The following is a 25849-nucleotide window of genomic DNA, read 5'->3' as shown; positions in this document are numbered from 1 at the left end:
GCAGCTGATAACCAGTATTTTGTGCTGATATTCAATATCTTTCAGTTTGACCACTTTCATGCCAAAAAATTACAAAAAAATGACTGGAATTCTGTGCTTCTCCCAGGATTTTGTTCTTGTCAGCCTCGTCAGTATTAAGACACTGAAACTCATTCAAACACAGGACAATAACTATAAACATATTCATGCATGCTTGTGTGGAATCTAATTAAAATGCCTCATTAGAATCAATTCAGGTTAAGGACTTTATCATATCTCAACTGTCTAATGTATTTGTCACCTCATATAGCCGTTCCTTTTTTCATGCCAGCTATTTTTGGAACCGTTGCATTCAGTGTGCCACAAAAACAGAAATATCATGAATATCCATTTGATGTAAAGAAGTCAATGAGGTGTAAGGAAGCTTTAGAAAACAGCTGACATGAACCCAGCTGAAGCCTGGCAGTTTTGGAAATAGCGCTAAGCACATTTTTTTTTTTTGTCTTCTCAGAACGGCTTTTCATTATGGGCTGCAACTCCTCTGCGCCTGACAACTGATAAACCATAAAAACGAAGTATGTGTCTGCGGCGCGACAGATTTGTTGTCAAAAGCCGAGAGCGTTTTTTTTTTTTTTTTTTTTTTTTCTTTCCCAAAGATATCCGACGCTTTTCTGCTCGGCCCCGGGAGCGAGAATCATTACAGGTGCTAGAAAAACATTTTCTTAAAAGACGTTTCAAATCGATAACCTGTCACGGGAGAAGAATAATGACTGGGGAAGTGTTGATCAGACCGCATTCAGGATTAGACCCTGCCAACGTGTCGAACTTTTTTTTTTTTTTTTGAGAGCCACTTTGACACGAGGGAGGACAAAATATGCCTGTTGTGGAAAAACGGCCGCCGGAACGCTTATTTTTCATGCCACTCGCTGTACTCCGGCTCTGAAAACCTGTCATATTTCATAAGTCTGCTTTTCACATCACTTCGAGAACCGGTCACAACCTACTCAACACAATTCACACCAGTTCAATGTACCAAATTTCTCTTTAATTATTAAGCCAGCATCCAAAAATCGAATTTATTCATGATTTTTTTTTTTTACATATTCAGTAACGATAAAAGCAGAAAAAAAAAAAAAAAAGTATAACAGTATAAAACATTTGTCAAAATTATTTAAGCGTTCTGTTACCAAGACATTGTAGGTAGCGAGTCATCATGAAACAGGTAAACGAGACGAATCTCTATCGGCACACGTAACCAAATACTCGACGTACTTGAGAAGATTTCATAGAAAATTGAACCCATCTCTCCTTAGTGTTGAACGGTGGATGGATGGTAGTGTTGTGTGTGATTCATACCATGTGATCCACAGTTCGCCTTAAAGGAAACGCCCACCCTCAGATACCGTTACACTGTTATATGTCATGTGATGTTCAATGCATTCCGGGAGTTAATTCGCGATGAAGTGTTGTCATTTACTTTCCCTCAACCCGCCTCGTCCGCTTCTACATCAAGTTAGTGATTTTCCTACATTTCCCAGAATGCCGTTTTCGTCAGCCCCCCGGAGAACGGGCGTGAACGTGTTGCGTTCAGCTTTTGGTCATACGTGTAGGCGGAGGGAGAGATAGCGATAGAGGAGCGAGAGTTGAGAAAAGGGTTACTCAGAACGCCAACGTGTGACTTGTGGCTGCGATGCATTCTGGTCTATGGATATTTGGCCAGTAATCCCTGGGAATAAGAAAAATACACCACCGAACAAGAAAATGAACCCGGAAATGCAAGGTACATCACCTATAGCCGTTTGTGAAACAGTGTTGCATTGGTTTAGGGTGGATTTTTCCTTTAATGGCTGGCCATGCACGTGTAAACTCAGATATCATAGGCATCACAGTCTGTGCTTTAGTGATTTACAATCATCATTGGAATGGTGAGACTGGGATTAACCTCTTTGGCTGGTTCCCCTGGCAGAGAGAGTGAGAGAGAGTGAGAGAGAAAGTGTGTTGTGTGTGTGTGTGTGTGTGTGCGAGTGCGGGTGTGCATGGGTGCTTGGGTTCATATACGATGCGTGTTTGCACAAGTGAAAGTTGTTGTTTTGGGGGGGGAGAGAGAACTGTGTTTTCGGGGTGTGTGTAGTTTTGGAGGAGGTGGTGTAGTGTGTGTGTGTGTGTGTGTGTGTGGAGGGGGAGGGGGAGGGGTGGCGGTGCGTGTGAGGAGGAGGTACGTCTCCAGGCGTTAAGAGGCGTCTTCTCCGTCTTGCTCCGTCTTGCCGGGATCCGTCCTCTGCGAGACGAGGAACGAGTCCCACACAGCCAGACACTGGAAGAGAAAACAGGTCATTGTCATCATCATCATCATCATCATCATCATCATCATCATCATCATCATCGTCGTCACCTAGGGTTCAACTGAAAAGGGTTTTTGATGGCTGATACTGAAGCTGCCGATTGCCCATATTTTGTTCCAACGTTCACTATCATTCAATTTGACCATTTTCATGCCAAAAATTTTGTGTTTCGACAAGAATTTTATTCCCATCAGGGTGGAAAAGCCTCTGAAACTGCATTTAGACCAACATGGGACACTAAAACTCTCCATTGAAACCCAGGATATTATTACTAATACTACTACTTATAATAATAATATAGTAGTATTGTAGTATTGATCAATTCTACAAGAAATATGTAATCAAACAAACTGCGTCATATACATCATATCAGAGGTGGACGATATCCGATATATGGAAATTCAATATATTGCGATACAAAAAAGTGACAATACGTATAGTGGTGCAGAAAAATGAATCGTGATATTAGCTCCATTTTATTCTGCTGTAGTAATCACAAATGAGACGCTTGACCATCACAATTTCACAAGCTCTCCATCCAAATTATATTATTTTCACTTTGTAATGACATTTTTAAATTGTTGTTTACATTCTAGCGAGCTAATGCTATTGCTACAAAGATTTGCATCAGAAATAAACATAATTCTGCACAGTCAGACTTTGTTGTCATTGAACTGTGATTTATTACATTGTATGGTGTATTGAATCGTATCATGAGATAAACATATCGTCCCATCCCTACAAACAAGTCTTTTCATCACCATCATCAGACATAAAGCTGAGCCTGTGCCTGTACTGCTCTCCCAATCATCTACCCCTGCAATTCTCTCACTCCTCTTTTGATCTGTCACTCTCTTCTCTCTTCGCCCAACTGCCTCACCATCTCATCAGTGGAGGCACATTATTGCACTGACACAGGCACTGAGACAGTTGCTCTGTGTGTGTGTGTGTGTGGTGTGTGTGCCTATGCATGTGTGTGTATGTTTGTGTGCGTGTCATAGGACTTGACTGCGAGTGAATCACACTTTTATGGCATAAAAGCAGTTATCTAGATAGCAGGAAGAGAGGCAGAAACCCATGCAATCACAAACAGCAAATGACAAGCGCACGCCAACACACACACACACACACAAACAGCCTAATGTGTGAACTCGGGCACCGGTCTGTCACCACACATCAATAAAGTGCAGTCAGTTTTTCCAGGGTAATAGCGGTTTGTTTAGAGGCAGCCATAAGTCAGAGGCTCCACCTGACGCCTCTCCGTTTAACAGCCAATTTTCTTCGCAAGCGTCGGCTACAAACATTTCCCAGAGGCGGAGCTGCTCTGGAGGCATGAAATAATCTCATCGGTTGAGTTAATCCTCAGTGGGCGGAGCCAAAGAACCACCGTTTTTCGGGCTATGTAACGTTAGACTGAAGCCCAGTGAAAAAGACAAGAGGTAAGAGACGAGGAAGCTGATAATATATATATTTTTTTCTTAGTCTTCAAATATACAACAAATTGGCAATGACAGTTCTTTCTACATCACCAGAGTAAGCCGAGTACAGTACATATGTGTCAAAGACAATAATCAAAAGGAAATAGAGAAAACAAAAACAAAGAGAAAAGAAATAGTAAATTAGAGGGGGAAAAAAAGGAAGCTAATAATATGAAGCCTAGCGCTCTGCTACTAACTGAAAAAAAGTAGGTTAGCTAGTTAGCCTAGCTGACCTTCCAAGTTCAAACTAGCTATAAATTCTTGCATTTGTATTTTTTAAATATGTCCTTTCTTCACCACTCAGGTTTGCCAGTTAACACACACTCAGAAAAACCGTGGTTCTTTGGCTGTGTCCATTGCGGTTTAACTCAACCAATGAGATATTTCTATATCCAGAGCAATCTAGTATATTCCTGTAAAGTGACCCATTTGTAAAATTCCCTGATATTTCCTGACTTACTCAGAGATGTTTTTCTAATTCCCCTTTCTCTGTCTGGAATATAATTCTATAAATTCCATGATGTTCCAGGGACTCCATGGCCAGTTGGAAAACGGAACATCTGAGGTATGCCAGCAAGCTGACAGAGCTGCTGGGAAGTGTTTAATGCTCAACCAACCATTAAAGTCTTAAAGTCTCTTATTTCTTCTGTCTTAGAATACTGCATCTCTCTGTATTCCTGCCTCAGTCAAGAGTCCCTCTCTCGTCTCCAGCAGGAAGGATTCTTACTTGAACAAAAAGACAAAACCACATCGCCTCGGTTCCTATTGGCCGTCCCAAAGTCTAGATTAAAAACAAGAGGTTCTGATTGCCCGTTCCAAAATCTAGATTAAAAACAAGAGGTTCCGATAGCCCTTTCCAAAGTCTAGATTAAAAACAAGAGGTTCTGATTGCCTGTTCCAAACTTAGACTGGGATCAGCAGTTTTAGAATGGAGACGGAGGCTATGATTGGGGAACTTAATGGAAACTGTGACTCTGTAATTGATGCATTGATCCATAATCAGCCGGGTTACACTTTACTTGAAGCAGTCAACCAGAACATAACATGCAGTTATTCAATAATGATTTCTAATGTAGTTTAATGTGCTTATTAACATATGTCATAGACTAAGTTACAACTGTCATGAGGCAGTCTTAAATTTGCTTCCAGAACTTCCATAAGAGGTTATGAACCTATTATGGGGACATAATGGCAAATAACATTATTATAAGGCACTGCATCTCTATTTACTTGCTGACGGAGTCACAAACTGAACTTACGCTTGATATTCATGGACCAAAAAAAAAAAAAAAAAAAGATCAGTGCCTCTCCAAACCTACCATTTGCCCATTTCTGCCTCGGCACTCAGCCTGGCTGAAATATTAATGCAGAAGATAGGAGGTAGATCAAAGCAAATTGCGATGGGAAAGAAGAGCGGAGTGATCGCTGACCTTTTAGAGAATTTGCTGAACATTTATTCAAATTGCCTTGCTGGCGGAGTATTTTCTATCACCAGTATTTCTATCACCAGAGTGTGCTCTTTATAAACATTACGTCTCTTATCCGGAATGACACAACAACCTAAAAGATACAACAGCTCGTAAATAATATTAAATTGAACATGCAGTGATGTCCAGACTTCATCATTGTGTTCCTGACCACTCCAAACTAATGGTTTCTCTCAGCTTTCAGAGTTTCTCTCAGAGTTTTCAGCTCGCTCAGCAGAGATTTTTCCCTGTTAATTAACTTAGCAGAGAACATTACAGGTTAGCGCAGATGTTTTGTTCCCCACCCGATTTGACGTTCGAACCTGCTTATCTATGAGGAAAAGTGCGGATTAGTACTGTTTGTCTAACTTGGTAACATTATCTTACGCTCAAACATATGGTGTTTTTTTGGCCCTCGGGGCAGCGATAAGGGCCGGGGTGTTTCTAACAAAGCAGATTCAGACGATCCGGGGGAAGCGCTAAATCTGTTTTAGGGCCCGGGATTTACGGGCTCGTCAACTCAGCGGAACTTTCTCTGAGGCAGACTGCAAAGAGAGCCGAGAGGCAAGGAAATGGTACCGAACTGATCTGACAACAACAGAAAAGTGCAGGAAGAGGGAACCGGGGCCTATAGGACAATGAATCCGCGGCATGGTGGCATTTGACTGTGCGGAACCGGGATTTCTGTCAGCTTTCTGGATAAGTGAGCTTTCTAGTTCCGGTCTTGCTGAAGGAAAGAATCGCCAACTAAAAGAAGAAACACATGCATCTAAACCTACTTTTAAAATGAGCAGGGATGCCATGTAAGCACTCAATTTCGGCCTGAAACTCATCGCCAACTGACAGCATTTTGACAACTATTCATACAGTCTATTTATATACAAACCTGACTGAATGCATTATTTATCACGCTTGAGCAAATGAATGCAGTTCTTCTGTAGATCTGGTAACTATGCACAACGGATACATACAGGATTTGTGCCCGTCGCTGTAATGTCAGAGATGTGCTTTAAAAAATTCATGCGACATTATTCAAAGCTCCTTACAGTAGTTGAGTGAATACATTATGAGTTTGCGTGGCCCTCGTGGGAATCAAACCCCTGACCTTGGCAGTGTAAGTGCCTTGCTCTTCCCGTTGAGCTGTGGCATGGGTCACAGGGCCATGATGACTAATTACTCAACTAAAGGACTAAAACCAGAGAATCAACTGCCTTGACCTGTCTACTCCGAACTTGGTTCCATTTTGCAAGCGCCAACAAAGGACCAGCACAACTGCATTTCAGACTGGGATTCTCTTCACGTTGTTTTTTTTTTTACACCAGTAATTGAGGCCAGACTAGACTCATGGATCAGGAAAAACTAATTAACACAATTTAAAAAATGCCTTGTGGTATACTGCAAATTATAAATTTATATAACAAAAAAAGAAGACTAGAGAGAAAGTATGGTGAGAAATTGCAGAGGTAGTCGGTGCAACAGGTAACACTCACTTAACAGCTAGCATACAAGTATAATGAGCAGACTATATACCCAATATACACTATACACAGTACTGTGCAGAAGTCTTAGGCACCCTAGATTTTTTATAGAAATTTTGTCTTAGATGTTTATTTGTTTTCTGCATTAGTGTACTAGCAAAGTAGTGTAGTAAAGTTTTTTTATATACAGAAGCTTTTCATTTCATTATTTTTGAAAGCATCTTCGCTTGACACTTTTTTTTTTATATGTGCCTAAGACTCTTGCACAGTACTGTATTCACTATATATTACCATTCGTAGTGGTGAAATGTAAATGCCAATGCCTTGGTGTTGACACTTCACATCTCCTGCCTGCAGTGCACCATAGAACCATATACCAAGGTGCGTCAAATGCTCCGGTGCATTTGGGCCTTAACAAAGGACAGGCCTACTACAATCAAGTCACAGCAATTAGGGTTAGACTGATATTTCAATTAGCCAATATTGGCCTTTTATTAAAAATGAGTCAGTGTTGTCCACCTCAATATGATGGAGATTTGTGCCTGGCCCATCTGAAGTTGCAGAGGCTGTAATGGCTCTGATGCGTGACTGACAGAGAGATTACTGCCAACACCTCCACACCTTTCAACCACCTGGATACAAACTCCTTATCTAAATGAACACATCCAGCTGTTTAACAATGTAAACTGAAGCTAATGATTTCCTCTGACCGACTCACACACACACACACACACACACACAGAAACGCATGTATAACACACACAAAAACACACACAGACAGAAAAACACGCACATATTGAAAATAATAAAAAACAAAGACGCAGAGGCACGCACGCACACACACGAACAAACATTCACCCGCATGTGCATAGACACACATGGACCAGCAGGCAAACCCAGGGCTAAAGTGCTAATTACAGGGTTCATTAGGAAAGCAGAGGCGCTAGCCTCATTAGCCGATAGCTACCCTCCGGGCTCCGCTGGCCCGGCCGGCAAACAGGTAAACAGAGATAATCAGGAGAACATACACAGATGGTGGGGGACACGCTACAACCTCTCTCTTACACACACATACTCATGCACACACACACACACACAATTGCGTGGCGGAATTAAATTCAAATCAAGAAGAAACTAATTCATAAGAGGACAACAGCAGAACTTAAGTTTGTTTATCAGGTAGGCTTATTACTCTCTCTCCTGACATTCATGTGAGTCTACTGTATATAAACAGTATATTGTGGCTGCCAGTTAGGAAACCTTGCATCTCCAAAATATTAACTTTCTTGGTGGCAGGGTGGCCTCGTAGATTAAAGTGCCATGTATAGCATTTTTAAACATGAATATATATCATTGTCAAACTAATTCTGATACTTTGGTATAGTTACTGTAAACAAATGAGACCCTGGGAATGACAGTTGGTAGCCTCTCTCTCATGCCAGTGGTATTGTTAGAGCTATTTCTCAAAATTAAGACCACATTTCTCATAAACCCTGTTGCTGCCTGTCCACCCTCCCGCTCCCCGGTGTGATTGTCATTGGTTTTGAGGAGAAAGAAGGATAAGATCTGATTACTGATAGTGATTTATTCATCAGCCCTTCACTCCTTCCAGCATCCGCCATTGAGAAAAGAGGATTTCCCTATGGGGGTGAATCAAGTGCCTCTATCTGAAAATATACAATGGCTTTAGAAATGGATTCATGAGCCCAAAGGACGATGTTCCATGGGCCTCAATTCAAGTAACAAACATGAAAATCACCTTAAGTGAGGTTTCACTGGATATTAGTAACATACATTGTTAGAGTTAGTGCACAATGGCAAATGACTTAAAAATGAGAACCTTGACAGTTAGGACAGTAGGGTTAGACCGATACCTGGGGCTGATACTGGCAGCGAATACCTGCAGTGAAACCTGCATCACTCTGCCTTAAGGAGCTGCTAACCCACCTAAACCAATTTCATTATTATGGCTTTTTAAGTGTCTCATGATGGTCTAAATTGTGCTTCAGAAGGTGTTCCGCCCCGACAAGAATACAATTCTGGAAGAAGCACAAATTCATTGTCTATTTTGGCATGAAAATGATCAGATTCAAAGACACTGAATATTGGCACACAATCTGCAGCCTCAATCCAAAAATATCGGTATTGATCTTCTAAAAATCAATCCAACCCTAAAAAGACTAATCAGTAATGGTTCTGCGCCATCCCCCAGACTACAGCCCGTGTTAAAACACAAAAAAGGCGACATCCTCATATTTATAACTGTCTCGTTCTCCACCAGATCCCCTGTTGCTATGGGGTAACCATGGTAATGCTGGGAAGTTTCTGCCTTTGCCACGCATGGCGAAGGCAGAGCAGAGCATGCAACACACAGCGCACTCAGCTCGACACAAACCTGGATCTGCATAACAATATCACAGCATAACCAACACTGAACTTTTATGCCACTGTAACACCCAAACAGAACAACTCTCATTGGCTACTGCCGGTCTCCATTGAGATACAACTGGTTGACCAGTTCACAATACAGGAGAATATCAAGACTTATCCAGATCCAAGATCATCTGCACGGCCCCCACAAATTGGCATCGACTCAGGCCGTTATTGAAAAATCCCAGCCAAGTTACAGAACCTGGTGTTCAGCAGTTTTGTTCACTGTCAAATGAGACTTGGAATGAACACAGTGGATGTTTTAACTGTGTGACTTCCTAGTAGAATAGTACAAAGTGTAACTCATTCAGGGTATCTGCAGGTTTCAGACAGCCTCATTTAAGACGTTTTAAAGACCTTTTTAATGCTACCTGGCATTTAATTAAAAATCGAAACAAAGCTGGCAAAAGCAGCCTATTTCCGATTGAACGTAGCTAATGAAAGTTCGGAAATAAATAATTGGGTAGTTAAAGAAAAAGGACACCGGCGAATTAATTAAGGGACATGAAGTCCAATTGTGTTAAGGCAAGTGGATATGATGCATATTGCACTACTAACCCTGTTCTGTATTAATCTTAAGGGTGGACATGCAATGCTGTGAAAAAAAACAAAAAGCCTTAAAATTAGATAACTTATTATAAGACTTTTTTAAAAAGGACCTGCAGACACAAATAACTCGTCTGTCTTGCTGTATGGCAGCATGCGGAGCAGTGTAGGCAGAACAACAGTAACGACAGCTCAGCATATACACATGCTAATAGAATTGCAAATATCAGCACATCCCTCTCCTGCTACGCCCACGTAAGGCCATCTGATCAGAGTATGGCTTAGCCCTAATACGGCGCGCATATTTATAGGAACCAGTGTTCTCTGCTGATCCGCTGCAGTGGCATGTGACTATTATGGACATTAAAAGGGATGGAAGTTCTCTAATAGTGAGCATAGGGGTTCAGGGAAACATCAAATACACACGTGAAATGAAGGTAATCATGTCTCACACAGTCTAACTGCTTGAGGGTAACATAGTGGAATCACGTGTTGAGTGTGATGTAGCAGGTGATGTAGTGATGTACGCCTACTATCTACGTACTATGTAAAGTGATTTATATATTCTACTGTCTATAAATAGAGTGATATGCATAGTGTGCTGTGAACCTTGCACTGCTCCCTTTCCATTGTATGTAAGGTCCTGTTGTCCTGTACCATGTGTGTTAGTGTGAACTGTGAAATTCGATCAGTTGTCAATATGTTTCTGCAGTAGTGTCACCAAGACAAATTCTTGGGATGGGACGATATGCTTATGTCACGATACAATTCGATATATGGGGTTCATGACTCGATACGCGATATGGGGTTCACGATTCAATACACGATATAGCGTTCACGATTCAATACACGATATAGCGTTCACGATTCAATACACGATATGGGGTTCACAATTCGCTACATGATGTAGAGTTCACGATTTGATACACGATGTAGGGTTCACGATTCGATACACAATGTAGGGTTCACAATTCGATAGGGTTCACGATTCGATACGCAATATAGGGTTCACAATTCGATACACGATGTAGGGTTCACGATTTGATACACGATATTGTGTTCACAATTCAAAACGCGATATGGGGTTCACGATTCGATACACGATGTAGGGTTCACAATTCGATACACAATGTAGGGTTCACAATTCGATAGGGTTCACGATTCATTACGCAATATAGGGTTCACGATTCGATACACGATGTAGGGTTCACGATTTGATACACGATATTGTGTTCACAATTCGATACACGATATAGGGTTCACGATTCGATACACGATATAGGGTTCACGATTCAAAACGCGATATGGGGTTCACGATTCGATACACGATGTAGGGTTCACAATTCGATACACAATGTAGGGTTCACAATTCGATAGGGTTCACGATTCATTACGCAATATAGGGTTCACGATTCGATACACGATGTAGGGTTCACGATTTGATACACGATATTGTGTTCACAATTCGATACGCAATATGGAGTTCACAATTCGATACAATGTAATAAATAAAAGTTCAATGACAACAAAGTCTGACTGTGCAGACTTATGTTTATTTCTGAGACAAATCTTTCTAGCAATGGCACTGGCTCGCTAGAATGTAAACAATTTAAAAATCATCATCTCATTACAAAGTGCAAATAATATAATTTTGCAAGGAGAGCTTGTGAAATTGTGATGGTCAAGCCGTCTCATTTGTGATTACTACAGCAGAACAAAATGGACCTAATATCACGATTCATTTTTCTGCCCCACAATACGTATTGTCACATTTTTGTATCGCAATATATTGAATTTTGATATATCGTGCCATCCCATCCCAACAAATTCCTTTATATTTAATGTGTGCAGTGAATACAATGTTTTTGATTCATGCGCCTTCCTTCCATCATTTAGATCGCCGATATCCAAGTTTAAATAAGAGGCCAATATCATTCCCATATATTGGTCTAGCCCTGGTTTTAGGGTAGTGCCACAGACTCTTCTTCAGCTTTTCCCTCTGTTTTCGTTTCAAACCTCTTCTTCCCTCCCACGTTCTAGCTCCTGGTCTCTCACACAGCTCTCATGGCTTCACCTTTCCACACTTGCTCTTCTGTTCTCCTCTCCCCTTAGACAGCCTCTAACCCTCTTCATCGCCCCTCCTCCTCCTCCTCCTCCTCCTCCTCCTCATTAGTAGGGTAGATCACTGATGAGGAAGAGGAGGAGTAGGAAGTGTGTGCGTAGACATGCAGAGGGCAAGAGGTACTCTGCGCTGGTGAAATAATGGTGACTTCGTAACTGCCATCCACTTAACACCCCCACTCCCTTCCCCTCCCCCTCCTCCTCCTCCTCCTCGTCCCCTGTCAGAGTCTCTCATGTGTTAATGCTGCATTCAGGGTCATATGGGAATAACTGTCAGAGGGACTTGACAGTTAAAAGCAAAGGACTTGGAAGTGCATTGAAACTTGTTTGAATCTGTCAAGACGCTGTCAAGGGTTTCTGTAGAATTGTTTGTTCCGGCTTTGTCACACTTGGTGATGATACATTTGAGTTCACAGCAAACCAAACATTGCAATGTCCACCACAAACTAAAACTTCAGCAAGCAGTTCTGTCCTGCCATGGTATTGCCAGGGGCCGGACATTTCCCTGAGCTATTATTCTCATTATGTATGTACACTTGACACAACACGCCACCACATTTTCAAAACTTTTATTTCGCTACATTGTGTGGTGGATATGGTGGAAAAGATTGATGCCTTTGGGAACAAACTTGATCTATTCCACGCAGATTTGTTATCAGGGAGGCTGCTGCACTTCAACACACTGAAGACAGTGGGTGTGAGCAACGTCACAGAGAATATGAAGAAATTCATCACACAGCTGAGGGAGAATTTCTCTGCCAGATTTGATGACTTTGCCATTTCCAGGGATGTCACTGAATTTGTGCGTGACCCATTCATGATCAGCCCAGGCGGAGAACTCTCCGCTAATGTGAAGAAGGTGATGCTGCTGGACGAAGCGGCGATTCAAAGTGAACTAGTTGACATCCAGGCCTCCAGCGAAATGAAAGCTGCTCTCCGTGGTGCTGAAAGCTTGAGCACTTTTTGAGTGGCTTGTCCTCAAGACTATGGCACACTGAAGACGTTGGCTATGTATGTGCTCACCATGTTCGGGTCAATCTATACATGCAAATCTGCGTTCTCAAAGATGAACACTATCAAGACGCATGAGAGGAACCGATTGTCAAACCAATCTTTGGAGGACTGCTTGCAAATAAGCCTAACAGCTGTCAAGCCTAATGTTAAGAATTTGGTGTCAGAGGGGAAATGTAATTTCTCCCATTAACCAAATGTGAGTATTTCAGCCTTAGGATTTTATTCATGGGATTCATTGTTAAATGACATGGTCTACTTAACGTTTTATTTGATGTATAGATGCCTTGCAGGAACCGTTCGAACCGTTCCGTTCGACTGACTCTTGAAAGCAACATTTCTGGCAACTAAGGCCTGTCCGTTTTAATTATTTATTTATTTATATCCATTTTCTGTTGTCACACAAGGCTGGCATTTGCCATGCTCTTTTGTTTTTTAAGTCATGTTAATTAAACAAATTTTCTTCTTTTTCTTTTTTTGACTGAGAAGTTTTGGTTGTTATTATGAGTCACCGTTATTGTGCATGTGAAAAAAATAAATAAAACGAAATGTTAAATAAGAGCATGTGAAAAAATAAATAAAACGAAATGTTAAATGAGAGCTAAATGAGTTTGTCCCCATTCTTGCATGAAGATACGGCACAAGCCGCATTCCATTTATAAAAGACGGGAATTCGTCAGGATACTGCTATTCAGTGCACAACCAGCAAAGCAAGCACAGCTTTGTGAGTGAGGTAGGCCTGACTCCTGCATTGGGTCGAATGCACATATTTGGGGTCGGTAAATCATTCCTAAGAAAATTATTTCCATCTCAATTGTTTTTGGGGTTGCTTCAATATTGGAAGAAAAAAAATGCTAGATATTCTAAATACTGGAACGCATTTTTTTCCTCCTCACATTTTCTGAATTCATTAATATTCTGCGGGCCGGATGGGAAGCTTTGGCGAGCCAGAGCTGGCCCGCGGGCCGCCAGTTGAAGAGGACAGCTATAGGCATTTCCTTGTTGGTGACGTCTGAATCCAGGGAAATCAGGATCACTAATTCTGAGTAAGTAGCATAGCTGAAAGCTGAGGTGAACAGCATTTTCCAGGAGGAAGATCATATCTACCATCTTTCCCATGTGACATGAATGCAGAATCCTTCCTTCTCCTCATCTCTCCCTTCTACTTTCCATCCTCCTCCTCCACATACTTCCATTTCCTCCTCTTCCTCCCTTCATCTCTGAGTCTCTCCTTGAGTCGTCCTGTGAAACTCTTCCCCCTCGCTCCCCGACGCTCCTCGTTCACCTCGCCCTTTATGCCTCCTCTTTTATGCACTCTGCTCTCTCCACCCCCCACCCCCCTCCCCCTCCATCTCCCCAGCCGCCTTCATCCGTCCTCCTCCACCTCCATCTCGCAGTCTCTCCTTCTACCACACCCAGGTGGCGTGGAACCCTCCCAGGTACAGGCGTCTTATTAGATTCTTATAGGCCGCCTGTCTGCGCTCCGCACCCATAAATCATTCACAAGCCCCATGGCTACAGTAGCCCACGTCTGCACCTGAATAACAATGTCACCACATACCAAAGAGTGGTGTGAGCGCGCCACTGTCCTCCTCCTCTGATCGGTCTCCACGGCGCACTAAGAGAATTATGGTTTGTAGATCGTGTAGTATGGAACAAACTCTAACCCCAGGATAACACTTAAGGAGTTGAAAGCGTTTCAATTCGATGGAAGTTTGGTTCGCTGCAAACTATGAGTTCAACTAAGGATCCTGCGAGTCAAGTGAGTCACGGAGATGAGGCCGATTAGATTGGTGTATTGCAACATAAACTTCAGCTGCAACTCAAATGGGGCAAAACAGCATTGGTTTTACGTTTACATGGATTCTCTCATTAGAAGTGAATGAACTTCCACTGAAGAGAAGCTCATTCAACACATTAAAACTGGCGTAACCCTTTCTTCTTTGGCCTATAGGTATGAGCGCAAGAACTGACTTGATTTGACTATAATGTGCATTCTTCTGTGAACTGGGTTCATGCTATAAACAGAATAACATTTTTTTTTAAACATTCTTCATTCCAGGAAGGGTTTTTTTTGCTGAGCATGCATGCTCTATTTCAGCACTGCCCCGCTTTACGGATGCGGTTACACACCTTCTCACCAGATAGCTGCCCAGTGCAACCACAGTCTTCTACGGCTGGTCGCTGAGCAGCTCCACCGCTTGGACATTGGGTGCCTTGCTTAAGGGCAATGTTGTCGGGACGAAGGTGTTTCTTGTCTACTTTCCCCACTCGTATTTTCCAAGCCGCTCAATGGATTCAAACTGGAAACTTGGAGTCACTTGCCTGCTTTTCTAACCGTTAGGTTATCCTATCAGATCCTACAGTATTTCTCCCTGTTTTCTTTGTAGTATGGGGGTTGTAGAGGTCATTTTAGGTTCTGTATCCTGATTTCCGAGTCGTGGGTATTTCATATCACAATGGACTGTTGTAATGGAGTTTATTGCCTTTTTCTCGTGATGGCAGCAATTCTGTAGCAATGGGGAGGCCATTGCTGCTTAATAAATGTAGAGAACGCTGTGCTAAGAACTAGAGTTAATGTACTGGCTAGTGCAAACATCTCCAAATATTGCGAGTCATAGAATATTCATTATAAGCAGGGCATGACTGATCCCAGTGCCTCAAACTAGCCTTCAAACAAGAAGTTGCTCTGCTCGCATTAAGAGAGACTTGTCTCTCACAGCAGTTTCATCAAAAACATGGCTCGCTCCGGGGTGATACAAGGAGAAAAAGTTCTGGGTGATGGGTTTTATCTGCTGTAGATCTAGATTCTCTTTGTCTTTAGCCGATAATGGATGAGCTACTTGAAGCGATATTGTTTTTTTGGGGGGTTTTTTAAAAGCAGCGGGATTGATTAGCAGTCTTCCCTGGTTGGCAGAGGGAACAAGAGGAGTGACAACAGACTCGGGAAGACGAGACAGGTTTCCAAGGTCCTATCAGGTAAGAATCATTAACTATTGAATTAACTATTCACTTACACACACACACAAAAACAAGAAATAGACCCAGGACATTTTCCAACAACACTGACACTACCACTGCTGTTAATTGGTCAGTTCAGTTATGTGTTATCTTGCTGTTTTGGGACAGTATGATATCAAATATTTCATTTCATCTCGTTGAGGTGCACTTAATGTACATTTAAACAGCCTCAAAATTCAAATCACATTATTTTCAACTAATGCATTCAACTAATACTGCCCAGGTTCTCTTTCACTGTGCGTTCAGACTGCAAGCAACACAATCAACAAGTCGACGGAGGTCCATTCATTTGCTAGAGGAATAAACGTCTCAAAAACGATGCTTGGAAAATGGTTGCGTCCGTTGTTAGGGTCGACATTAAGCTCTCAAGTATTTCTTTCATTTTCCATTAATGCCATGTTAACTCCAACGCTTTTTGCTGCAGCGCCCACAGTCAGTCAGAACAGAGTGACCCATCAACCAAGCGGCTCGCAGTGTGAACGCAGGGTTAGCCTATTTTAGAGTCATCTTGCTGCATGTAGCTTATTACTATTTAACTCTGTTCTGTTAAATAATACATTTGCACCAATTGACAAGTGTTCCCTTTGTGTTTGTGTGGATCTGAGCATTTGGTGATGTCTCGGCCCACCGGTGATACCAGCCGAGGACGTGCCATGTGACTTTTCCGTGTAGTTTCAGCCGAACAATCTGATGGGTAAAAACATATCCCCACTGTGTTGATGGTTCTCATAAAGAATAGCTAGCAATTTTTGTGTTAACAAGGGAGCTACTCAATCCTTCTTGCTTCCTTTTGGGGTTTTATTCTTATACATGCACAGGCGGATATTGGCTTTTTATTAAAAGCTGGATCTGGTCCAGTCAGTGTTGCCCACCTCCCTATATGATGGATATGGATAGTTTGTTTGATTACATATTTATTGTATAACTGATTAACACGACACCGATCATCAATAGGAAGCTGAATGTATTATATGCAACATTTTGATCAGATTCCACACAAGTATGCATAAATATGTTTTGGTTATTATTATTATCCTGGGTTTCGATGAAATGTTTTAGTGTTCCATGATGGACTAAATGCTGTTTCAGAGGATTTTCCACCCTGAGAAGAATAAAATTCTGGGGAAAACATTGAATACATGTACATTTTTTAGCATGAAAATGGTCAAATTTAAAAACATTTAATATCAGCACATAATATGGGCTATTGGCAGTTTCCATCTAAAATTATTAGTATCAGTATTGGCCTTCAAAATCCCATGTACACTACTCACTAGCAAAAATGATGCCCTCTCAGGTATTATTGCGTGTAGTGTAGATACCCAGTTAAAAAACTATTAATCATTTATCAACTCTTGTGTGTATGTATAACATTGAGTTTCTGAAGTCCAAGGCCGTATCCATGAAACCGGCACACTCAATCTTTCAAAGCCCAAATTCTAACAAATGATTTTCAGTGGGTGCATTAGAAATGCTTTTTAGTGCAGACGTCCAATGCCCTTTGGCTGTATCAGGCGAATACACACACACACACACACACACACCAGTACTCTTCATTCGCTGTATCGCACTTGCTTGCCGGGGGCAGCCTGGCGGAGTGATGAGTGTTTGTGTCGGGGGCCGCTGCGGGGGAAAAGGCCAGGAGAGACAGCAGAGAGACGAGCTGGAAATACACCAGAAAATATGACAAGGACGTCTCCCACGCGCGCCGCCTCTATTATTACACTCGCTGTTAAAAAGATCAGTCCGCCCAAATACCACCGGCTTTCGCTGTGTTGTCAACACTGGAGACCGTGTTGAACAGGGAAGTACAAATGTTAACACCTTCCTTCATATTCATACAGTTACACACGTTTAGGGAGCTGCCCAGTATGACCGGCCTTTCACTGTCAGCCACTAAGAGATGCCCAGTACAACCACAGTCTTCCATTGTTGGCCGCTGGGCGATGATATGATGATAGTGTGACATCATGATAAACAATTCTGCTGTCTAAACTGATAACAACAAGCAATTTTTGGTTGAAAACTGAGAAAATGGGTGATGAAGGAACATTCTTTGAACTTCATGGTCGGTGTGATGTCAAACAAAAACAAAAACAATTTTCAATGTGATTATTTAACACGTGGTTTTTGCATATGTAAGCCATATGATGATGTATATCAGTGGTTCTCAACGTGGGGTCCGGGGACCACCAGGGGTCCTTGAGGGGGTTCCAGGGGGTCCAGGTTTAACAATTAGAGAATGTAGAAGAATGACTATTTTGACTATTTATCTCTCTACCGACAATACAGATAGTCATGGAATTCTGGACAAAATCATATCTAACAATACAAACATTCTCATATTTTGGAATCACTGATGTATATCGACATTGAAAAAACTCCTTATGCTTATCGTGATATTGATATCATATCACAAAGCCTTACCACCCAGTATAACCAGTCTTACACTTTTGGGCAGTTGGAGTTGCCCAGTGCAACCGCAGCTACAGCACCTATGCAGTTGGGGGTTAAGTGGCTTGCTCTAGAGTACTTTGATAGAACAGGCCTGCAGCAGTCATTCATCCCTCCCAAATCCAATCCAGGCGAACAGACACACAGCCAATTACGGCCGAGTGCTTGATAATCAGCAGACATTAAAAACCCTTTTAACTGTTGGGAGAAGACACAACTGCATCCAAAGGAATGATTCGAGTTGACAGCCCCTTTAAAAGGCCAATTATTTGTGAGGCGCTGCTACCCTCTGCTGGCAAACCTCCAGCTTCAAGGACTGAAATAAATCCACAGCAAATTGAACCATATTTCTGCCCTAACTGCACGCTCAAGACTCCAGTGTGACTAACAAAACCTATAAAAGGAGTAAATTATTGTTACCGTAACGACTTCATCGTTTCGTTCTCCTCTCGCCGTTATGTTCTCTCGCTCCAGCTCTCTCTTCCATTGTTCTTTTTTTTTCGCAGCGTCTAATTCCCCCGCTGTCTCTGCCGGGCTCCCCGCTCGTTAATCTGGGTCTGGGATTGTCTCTTCCTCTCTGCGTCTTCCGCTCCTCTCTCCCTCTCTTTCCCCCCCCCCCCCCTCCCTTTCGCTCACTTTCTTTCTTTCCACTCTTGTATTCGCCCCCCCCCCGTGCCTCTATTCTTCTCTATCCTCCTCTTCTTCTCAGTTTAAATCCTCTCTTTCGGAAATTTATGTCAAGACGAGTCAACGAAACAGCCATGACTCAAACTAGGGTTTCACGGATGTGGGTTTCTGAGGGTCGGTTCCACTATTTTGTGACAATTATCTTCAAATTTGGCCATTTTAATGCCAACAAATTACAAGCAGTCAGCGTTTCCCACAAAAATGCATTCTTGGCAGGGGGGAAAAGCCTCTGAAACAGCATTCAGACCATGGGACACTAAAGCTCTATTGAAACCCAGGCTAATAATAATAATAATAATAATAATAAATACATACTTACATGTACTTGCTTGGAATCTGATCAAAATGTCGCACAAGAATCAATTCAGGTTAAGGTCTTAATCAATTCAACAATACATATGCAATCAACCTAACTACTATCAGAGGTGGACACCGGGCCAAAAACAACTCTAAGCTACTTGGCTAGTATTGATGATATTGACTGTTTTCAGCTCATTGCAAGTGTGTTGCAGTGAGAAATTAAAATTTGCTATCTTTTAATTAAAGTGTAATCAGCACAATATCACTCTAGAGTCGAGTATGTTGCTCCGATAACTTTGCCTCAGAGCTCTGTAGTATTGTGCACATCTTTTATTTTTAAGCGAGCTGCTTATAGTAGTGGTTCGGCTAAGACTTGTGGAGAGACATTTAAAGGGAGCTGTGTGTGTGTGTGTGTGTGTGTGTGTGTGTGTGTGTGTGTGTGTGTGTGTGTGTGTGTGTGTGTGTGTGTGTTTGAGTGTACAACTGAATGCACAATTGATATACTTGGGTTTGATACTTTAAGCTGTTCTATTGGTCAGCTGTAAAAAAAAACACTTTTGCCTTTCAGCTTTCCTGCATACAGTTTGTTCATATTAGGCTGATATTTGGATTTTATTCATAATTGGATCTTGGCCAATCATTGTTATCCACCCCCAAAATTATGGATGTGATGCATGTTTGATTACACATTTGTTATATAATTGAAAAGTGAAAATGTTTATCATCATTAATATTTTATGATTATCCTGGGTTTCAATGTAGAGTTTTAGTGTCCCATGGTCTCAATGCTCAGTCACTTAATGATTTGAGATAGTTTTAAATTCTTCAGCACTAATTAACTGTAAATCAAAATCTGGTATAAAAAGGATGCAAATGCAGCTGCCTAATGTTTCTGGTTTTTCTTAGCACAACATTAATTTTAATAAGAAACATTAATCACTCTGTGCAAAGCAGTCTCCAGATGGCTTTTCCACCCTGACCATAATAAAATTCTGCAGGAAACAACTTTGGAATTTGTTGGCATGAAAATGTTAAGATTTAAAAAGATATTAAATAGCATGCCTTGTATCGCATACTGAGGTTGGACACTGATCCGGGCCCCGGCTCACCTTCTCGTAGTATTCCACGTTCTTCTCGGCGGTGGAAACGAAGGCTGATTTGAGGTCAGTCTGCATGCTCTCCTGCCAGCGAGACCAGTCTCCCTTTAGAGCGTTGTTGGCGAACTCGACCCGGTCCGCCAGGCCGTCCACCTCCTCCTTCATCTGCCAACCAAACACACAAACCAATGACTGACCGCTTCCTCAAAGAAAACATACCATCATCTGTTTATTAGACCACATATGGTCCTAATAAACTAATTTGGGGTTCCAGCCCTCAAACAAATCAAATGTTTGTGTCAAATTCCCTGACTTCTCCATGAATTTCCATGGATATGCTGCAAAAAAAAAAAAACGTGATGTGAAAACCATCTGGCTTGACTTTTCATAATGAATAGCTGAATAGAAGAAAGGCTTTTTAACCCATTTGGGGTTCCCATCTCAAACAGGAGCTAAGAAGCTTTCAAGCCTGCCATCTGTTTTTCCAAAATTCATCTACATTTTGCAAGTAATGAGGGTGAAGAATTTCAAGTAACTTTTTTTAAACGGATATATCACGTTTGTGTTTGTAAACCTTCAAATGTAAACCCATTCTGGTGGCCGCCATACGGTACAATATATTTTGTCCAAAGTACAAAAAAAGTACAAAAAGTACATTTTGTATTTTTGTTTTGTTCGTTTAAAGCGTTTCATTCGTCACATGTCCCTGATATTCCGCAAATTCCACAACCTTTAGATTTCCCCCCCGACTGTCCCGGTGTGGAAAATTCAATTACGATCCAGAAATGCCACAAGTGCCCAAGAGCCTTGATCGTCTCACGTACAGTATGCTCTGTGAAAGCCCGGCAATCTCCCTGTAAAATGTTCATTTAACCTTTATTCGTACCGCAGAGTCCCACTGCGATTAAGAGGCTCTTTATGCGAGAGCAGCCCGGCCAAGAAGGGACTGGCAAACATAAGTGAAGCAGACAACATAGAATATGAGCAACATCGCAAATGAAAATCACACGGACACATAATATTCATGAGCAGCACACATACATAAATATAAGTAGTAATTGAAGGGTATGAACACTTTTGGATCTAAGCTTTTCAGTGTTCCTTTTTTTTTATTTATTTTTTTTTATACACAGTCAAACATGAGTAGCTTGTTGTTTTTACTTTGATTTTGCTAGTGGCTATAATCCAAAAAAAAGTGTATTTAATGAGTTTTCATTTCAGGCCTCAAACCAATAAAAAAAAAGACACTTTCAGTCATTTTTTCAGACACTTTCAGTCATTTTTTTGCCTTTTTAAATCAGCATCAGTGTCATTCACATCCCTCATGCAGTTTGTTTGATTACTTTTATTGTATGATTGAGTATGCATGAATATCATCCAGGGTTTCGATGGAGAGTTCTAGTGTCCACCTCCAACACATGCTGTGGAGATGTGGATTGTGGACAGTGTGAACCAGAGCAGTGCTACAGTGCTACAATGTGGACTTTTTGCTGGAATGGGAGCCCCTAAATCTGGACAATAAATTTAGACTAAAAGAGTGGTAGTAAATGTGAACTATACGGATAAATGGTCCATATGAATTAAAATGATTTCTCCCTCTGCTGACCTCCATAGCTGCCCACGGTGCAGCTGTTCACTAGGAATAAGTTGGGAGAGTCACAAGTTGTGAAGACATTAAGTTTTACTCCACAGTATAATTGTGGCACATAACAATTTAGTGGCCTCTAAAACATTAGGGCCCACAAAGATATTAGCCTGAGACACTGAGCCAACGTTCACTGCATCAGGTCATCATATTTCATAATAGTATTTATTATTAAGTACTTATGAGTATTATTTATGTTAGTCAATCTCAGATTTTTTTTGCGGTACTGTGGCCAATTCTGGACACGCACTCTTGAATGCCAGTAATGTGAATACATACAGTACATATATGAGATGCTAAATATATCATTTCAGAAATATCTATAGATATTTAGATATAGAGAGACAATGAATTTAGGCATGAACAAGAAGCACAAACCCTTAGATTGCATTTTGGGTGACCAGGTCTTCATGTTGAGGACCCATACTAAATAATAATGAATATAAATGTGAAGAGTATTTAAAAAAATCAATCTAGTCCAATTGGCCAACATTGCTTAACATGCAACACTCATTTGTTGCATGTTAACACTAACAGCTTCGACTCTTCTCAAGCTACAACTCTTCATGTTTTGGAGTAGAGACTAGAGCTAAAGACAAGACAGTTTACTGTGTCACAGTAACCTACATTTGGAAACAAATCCACCTCATCACACTGTTCACTTTTAATTAGAACGTTACTGAACTGAACTTTATCCACACCGCAACAATTTTTTTCCCAGGTGTCTCTCTTTTTCTAGCCTGGTTGTTATGTATTTAGTCTTTATTTGCACACAGCCAGTTCTCCAGTAGACCTCCCTGTTGCCAGCTGTGGTTGCTGGGAGATTTGTGACGCAACTGTAAAGCCTCTACAGACATCAACTCTGCCATCACTATCCAATATGTTGATATTAAAAGATGTAATTTCACAACTATCATATGTTTCTATATGTCAGAGAAAGGTTTGCATGGTAAAAGACACCAAATGCCAGTAAATTGGTATTATCCATCTTACTGCAGTAGTAATCACATTATTATCATGCTACTGTATGTAGCTGTATTCACCAAGTCTCAGTATGGATGGGTTGCCTGACATTTAGAGTGACAATGGCATTTACAGAAGTAAGATCAACAAAGCACGCTGTACACGGGCCTATCCACGGGCATGCACACACACACACAGTAGAGATCTCAGTGGCCTGCTTGTTACTGCAGTGTTATTGATTCAGCCACCTCATCAAGGCTGTGGCTGCCTTAGCAGCTCTATCCATCACACTGGGGGTGTGTGTGTGTGTGTGTGTGTGTGTCCCTACTGAGTGCCTGTTTGTGGTGATGCTCAACAACATCATTGGTTCAACAATTAAACAGATGACATGCGGAGGGACAAACAAGACCAAGATAACACACACACACACACACACAGTCTATGTGCTATGCAGAAGAGGAAGCAGGGTGATTGACAGGCAGCTTGTTCCACATCCATGGAGACTGAACTGTGTGTGTGTGTGTGTGTGTGTGTGTGTGTGTGTGTGTGTGTGTGTCAGGAGAGTGGGAGTAGTGTGGGAGAGACAGAACACAAAATTAGTGCAAGTTTATAGTTGTGTTTCTACTATGTGTGTGTGTTTGTGCACTGCAATAAATGGCAAGCTTGACAAGGGATTTTATTTTGTATCTTATCATGCCATTGTAGTGAGATCATTTGAAAATAAGCTTATCATTTTGGTGGTTTGTAGATATTTAACTTTTTTTTCCAACAGTACGACTTGTTTAAAGATATTAAATGTATTAAAATAAATGTCTTACTGCCAGATTCAATTCCTTGTTTCATGTTCATTTATTGAAAGACGTCACATTGAGATGAAACAAGTCAAGTTTTAGCATGCCATACTAACAGCAAGACATTGACAGCTCATTGTAAATGCAAATGCATAAAGTTAGTTGTCATGACTCTTTTACATATCACTTCATATGTGATAAAAAGTTCATGGATTACTTATAAGACATTGTGACACACTAATAAGAATTCAACAGTTTATAATACATTTGATGTCTTCTAATTTACCACTACTCACTGGAACCGATATATTTCTTTTGTTTATAATTATAAGCACTTCTTTTGATGACTTGTATTATAACAAAAAAAAATCCATCTTAATTAAATTTAGTATTCAGTCTTAAAATCTTATTTCTCTTAAAGTAAATGAAAAATGCTGCCATTGGGGTGAGATAATTGCACTTGTTTCCGATGCAAATCAACTTGTTTGCTTGAATCAAGTTACATTTTCTAAATAGTGGAGTGATCCACCTTATTCTGCCTTGTCTCAAGATATTGATCCTTGTTAGCAGAAAACAAATCAAACTGCATTGGAATAAAGTGGAATTCCCTCATCCCAATGACAGAACTGCAGAAACCATTTTAAGAAAAGTAAGATCTAAAACTGAACAGGAGACTAAATGATTTTTTTAGATGGACGGTGGGGTTCAGCCAGGCCAAATCTAGACATGTGCAATTGACTAACAGTCCACTAACAACAGAGATCGACCTGTTTCCTCACTATGTGCTGCTAAACTGGAGCAGCACCGTCCTCTCCTGGCTGCACTGGGTCATGACAAACGCATGCAGTCTGGATCTGAATGGCTGACTCTTACATAAAAAAAAAAACTCAGTATCTTCTCTGTAATACAGGTCAAGTAAATATTTACACAGTAAGGATTTTAGCCTGTGCTGTTTGAAGTAGAAATACACAGAAAGTCAGGATTTGTTTCATTATCATCGTCATCATCCTGGGTTTCAAAATGTTTGAGGCTCTGTTCACACCACAGGCCTTCATGCTCAATTGTAAATTGCTTGCTCATATATGATTTTTTAGGATGATTGTTTATCTATCTATTCTAGGATGCAACCCATATCTCATACCAATATGAACTGACAGCGGTGTTGACAAGATACGCAACAAAAAAAGACCTCATATCCGTTCTTGTACCGACAATTGAAAAAATGACTATGTGCAGCTTTTTGATGTTGATACTGAATAGAAACATTAGATCTGTGTCAAATGTGACTTTCAGCTGCAGTGTGAACGCGGCCTTAGTGTCCCCAGCTGCTAAAATGCAGTTTATTGTTGGAAAGGGCTTTTCCAACAATAAATTCTGGGCGAAAACACTGAATCCTTGTCATTTTTTGGCATGAAAATGGTCAAATTTAAAGATAATCAATATTAAGTCTCAATTTTGGCTATTAGGTTTAATTCTAAAATACTGGTATTGGCCTTCAAAAACCCAAACCCTTCATCCCAATCACCTGTTAAGCCATGGAAAAAAAAATAAAAAATTCAAAAATACACAGGGCTTCATCTGTGATCTTCTTAATTCCTGAAACGTGGCCTTTTCGGAAAGTTTTCCACCTCGCAACTAATTCCAAACTACTGCTATCAGTGCCAGATCCTTTAAATATTAATGAAACGCCGTTACCTGGGGGGGGGGGGGTCTTGCTCAGTTCAAAATGTGGAACCGCTATGGCCCCCGGGTTTCTTCATCAAGAGCCCCATTGGAAACGGTAACAAAAGGCGTCCGTTTGACATTTCCCTTCTCATTAGCGGAGATCTGTTAGAAAGGCAGAACCTGAATGGCATGTTCCAAAAAACGGAGGGCGAGAAGAAAGCCGCTCCATTCACACCCGTCGCTAATTAAAGCGGGAGAGTTATAATAGAAGTCTGCAGGTGAACGTCTCCGCCTTGCGCCTTAATTAAAATCTCACAGATGGATTTAAATATCAGCTGGGGGGGGGTGGGGCCGGATACACACCTGGGCACGCGG

At 41.2% G+C, this 25849-nt stretch overlaps 1 protein-coding gene across 1 annotated transcript in view; it reads right to left on the bottom strand.

Moving 5' to 3' along the window:
- Positions 1-1002: 1002 nt before the first annotated feature.
- snx7 (sorting nexin 7) overlaps positions 1003-25849 on the bottom strand; it is a 37321-nt gene continuing 12474 nt past the window's right edge. The window contains exons 8-9 of the mRNA XM_071547102.1: positions 20423-20575; positions 1003-2293 (exon numbers count right to left, since the gene is read on the bottom strand). Of these exons, the coding sequence (XP_071403203.1) occupies positions 2210-2293; positions 20423-20575 (237 nt within the window). The 3' untranslated portion in view covers positions 1003-2209. The remainder of the gene's footprint in view (positions 2294-20422; positions 20576-25849) is intronic.

Source organism: Centroberyx affinis, unplaced genomic scaffold, assembly GCF_046629955.1.
Source record: "Centroberyx affinis isolate AG114_WGS23_722 - 3 ecotype Tasmania unplaced genomic scaffold, CSIRO-AGI_Caff_v1 ptg005670l_1, whole genome shotgun sequence".
NCBI classification, from domain to species: Eukaryota; Metazoa; Chordata; class Actinopteri; order Beryciformes; family Berycidae; genus Centroberyx; species Centroberyx affinis.
The sequence above is the reverse complement of the archived record's forward strand: the minus strand, read 5'-3'. Positions and strand labels throughout refer to the sequence as shown.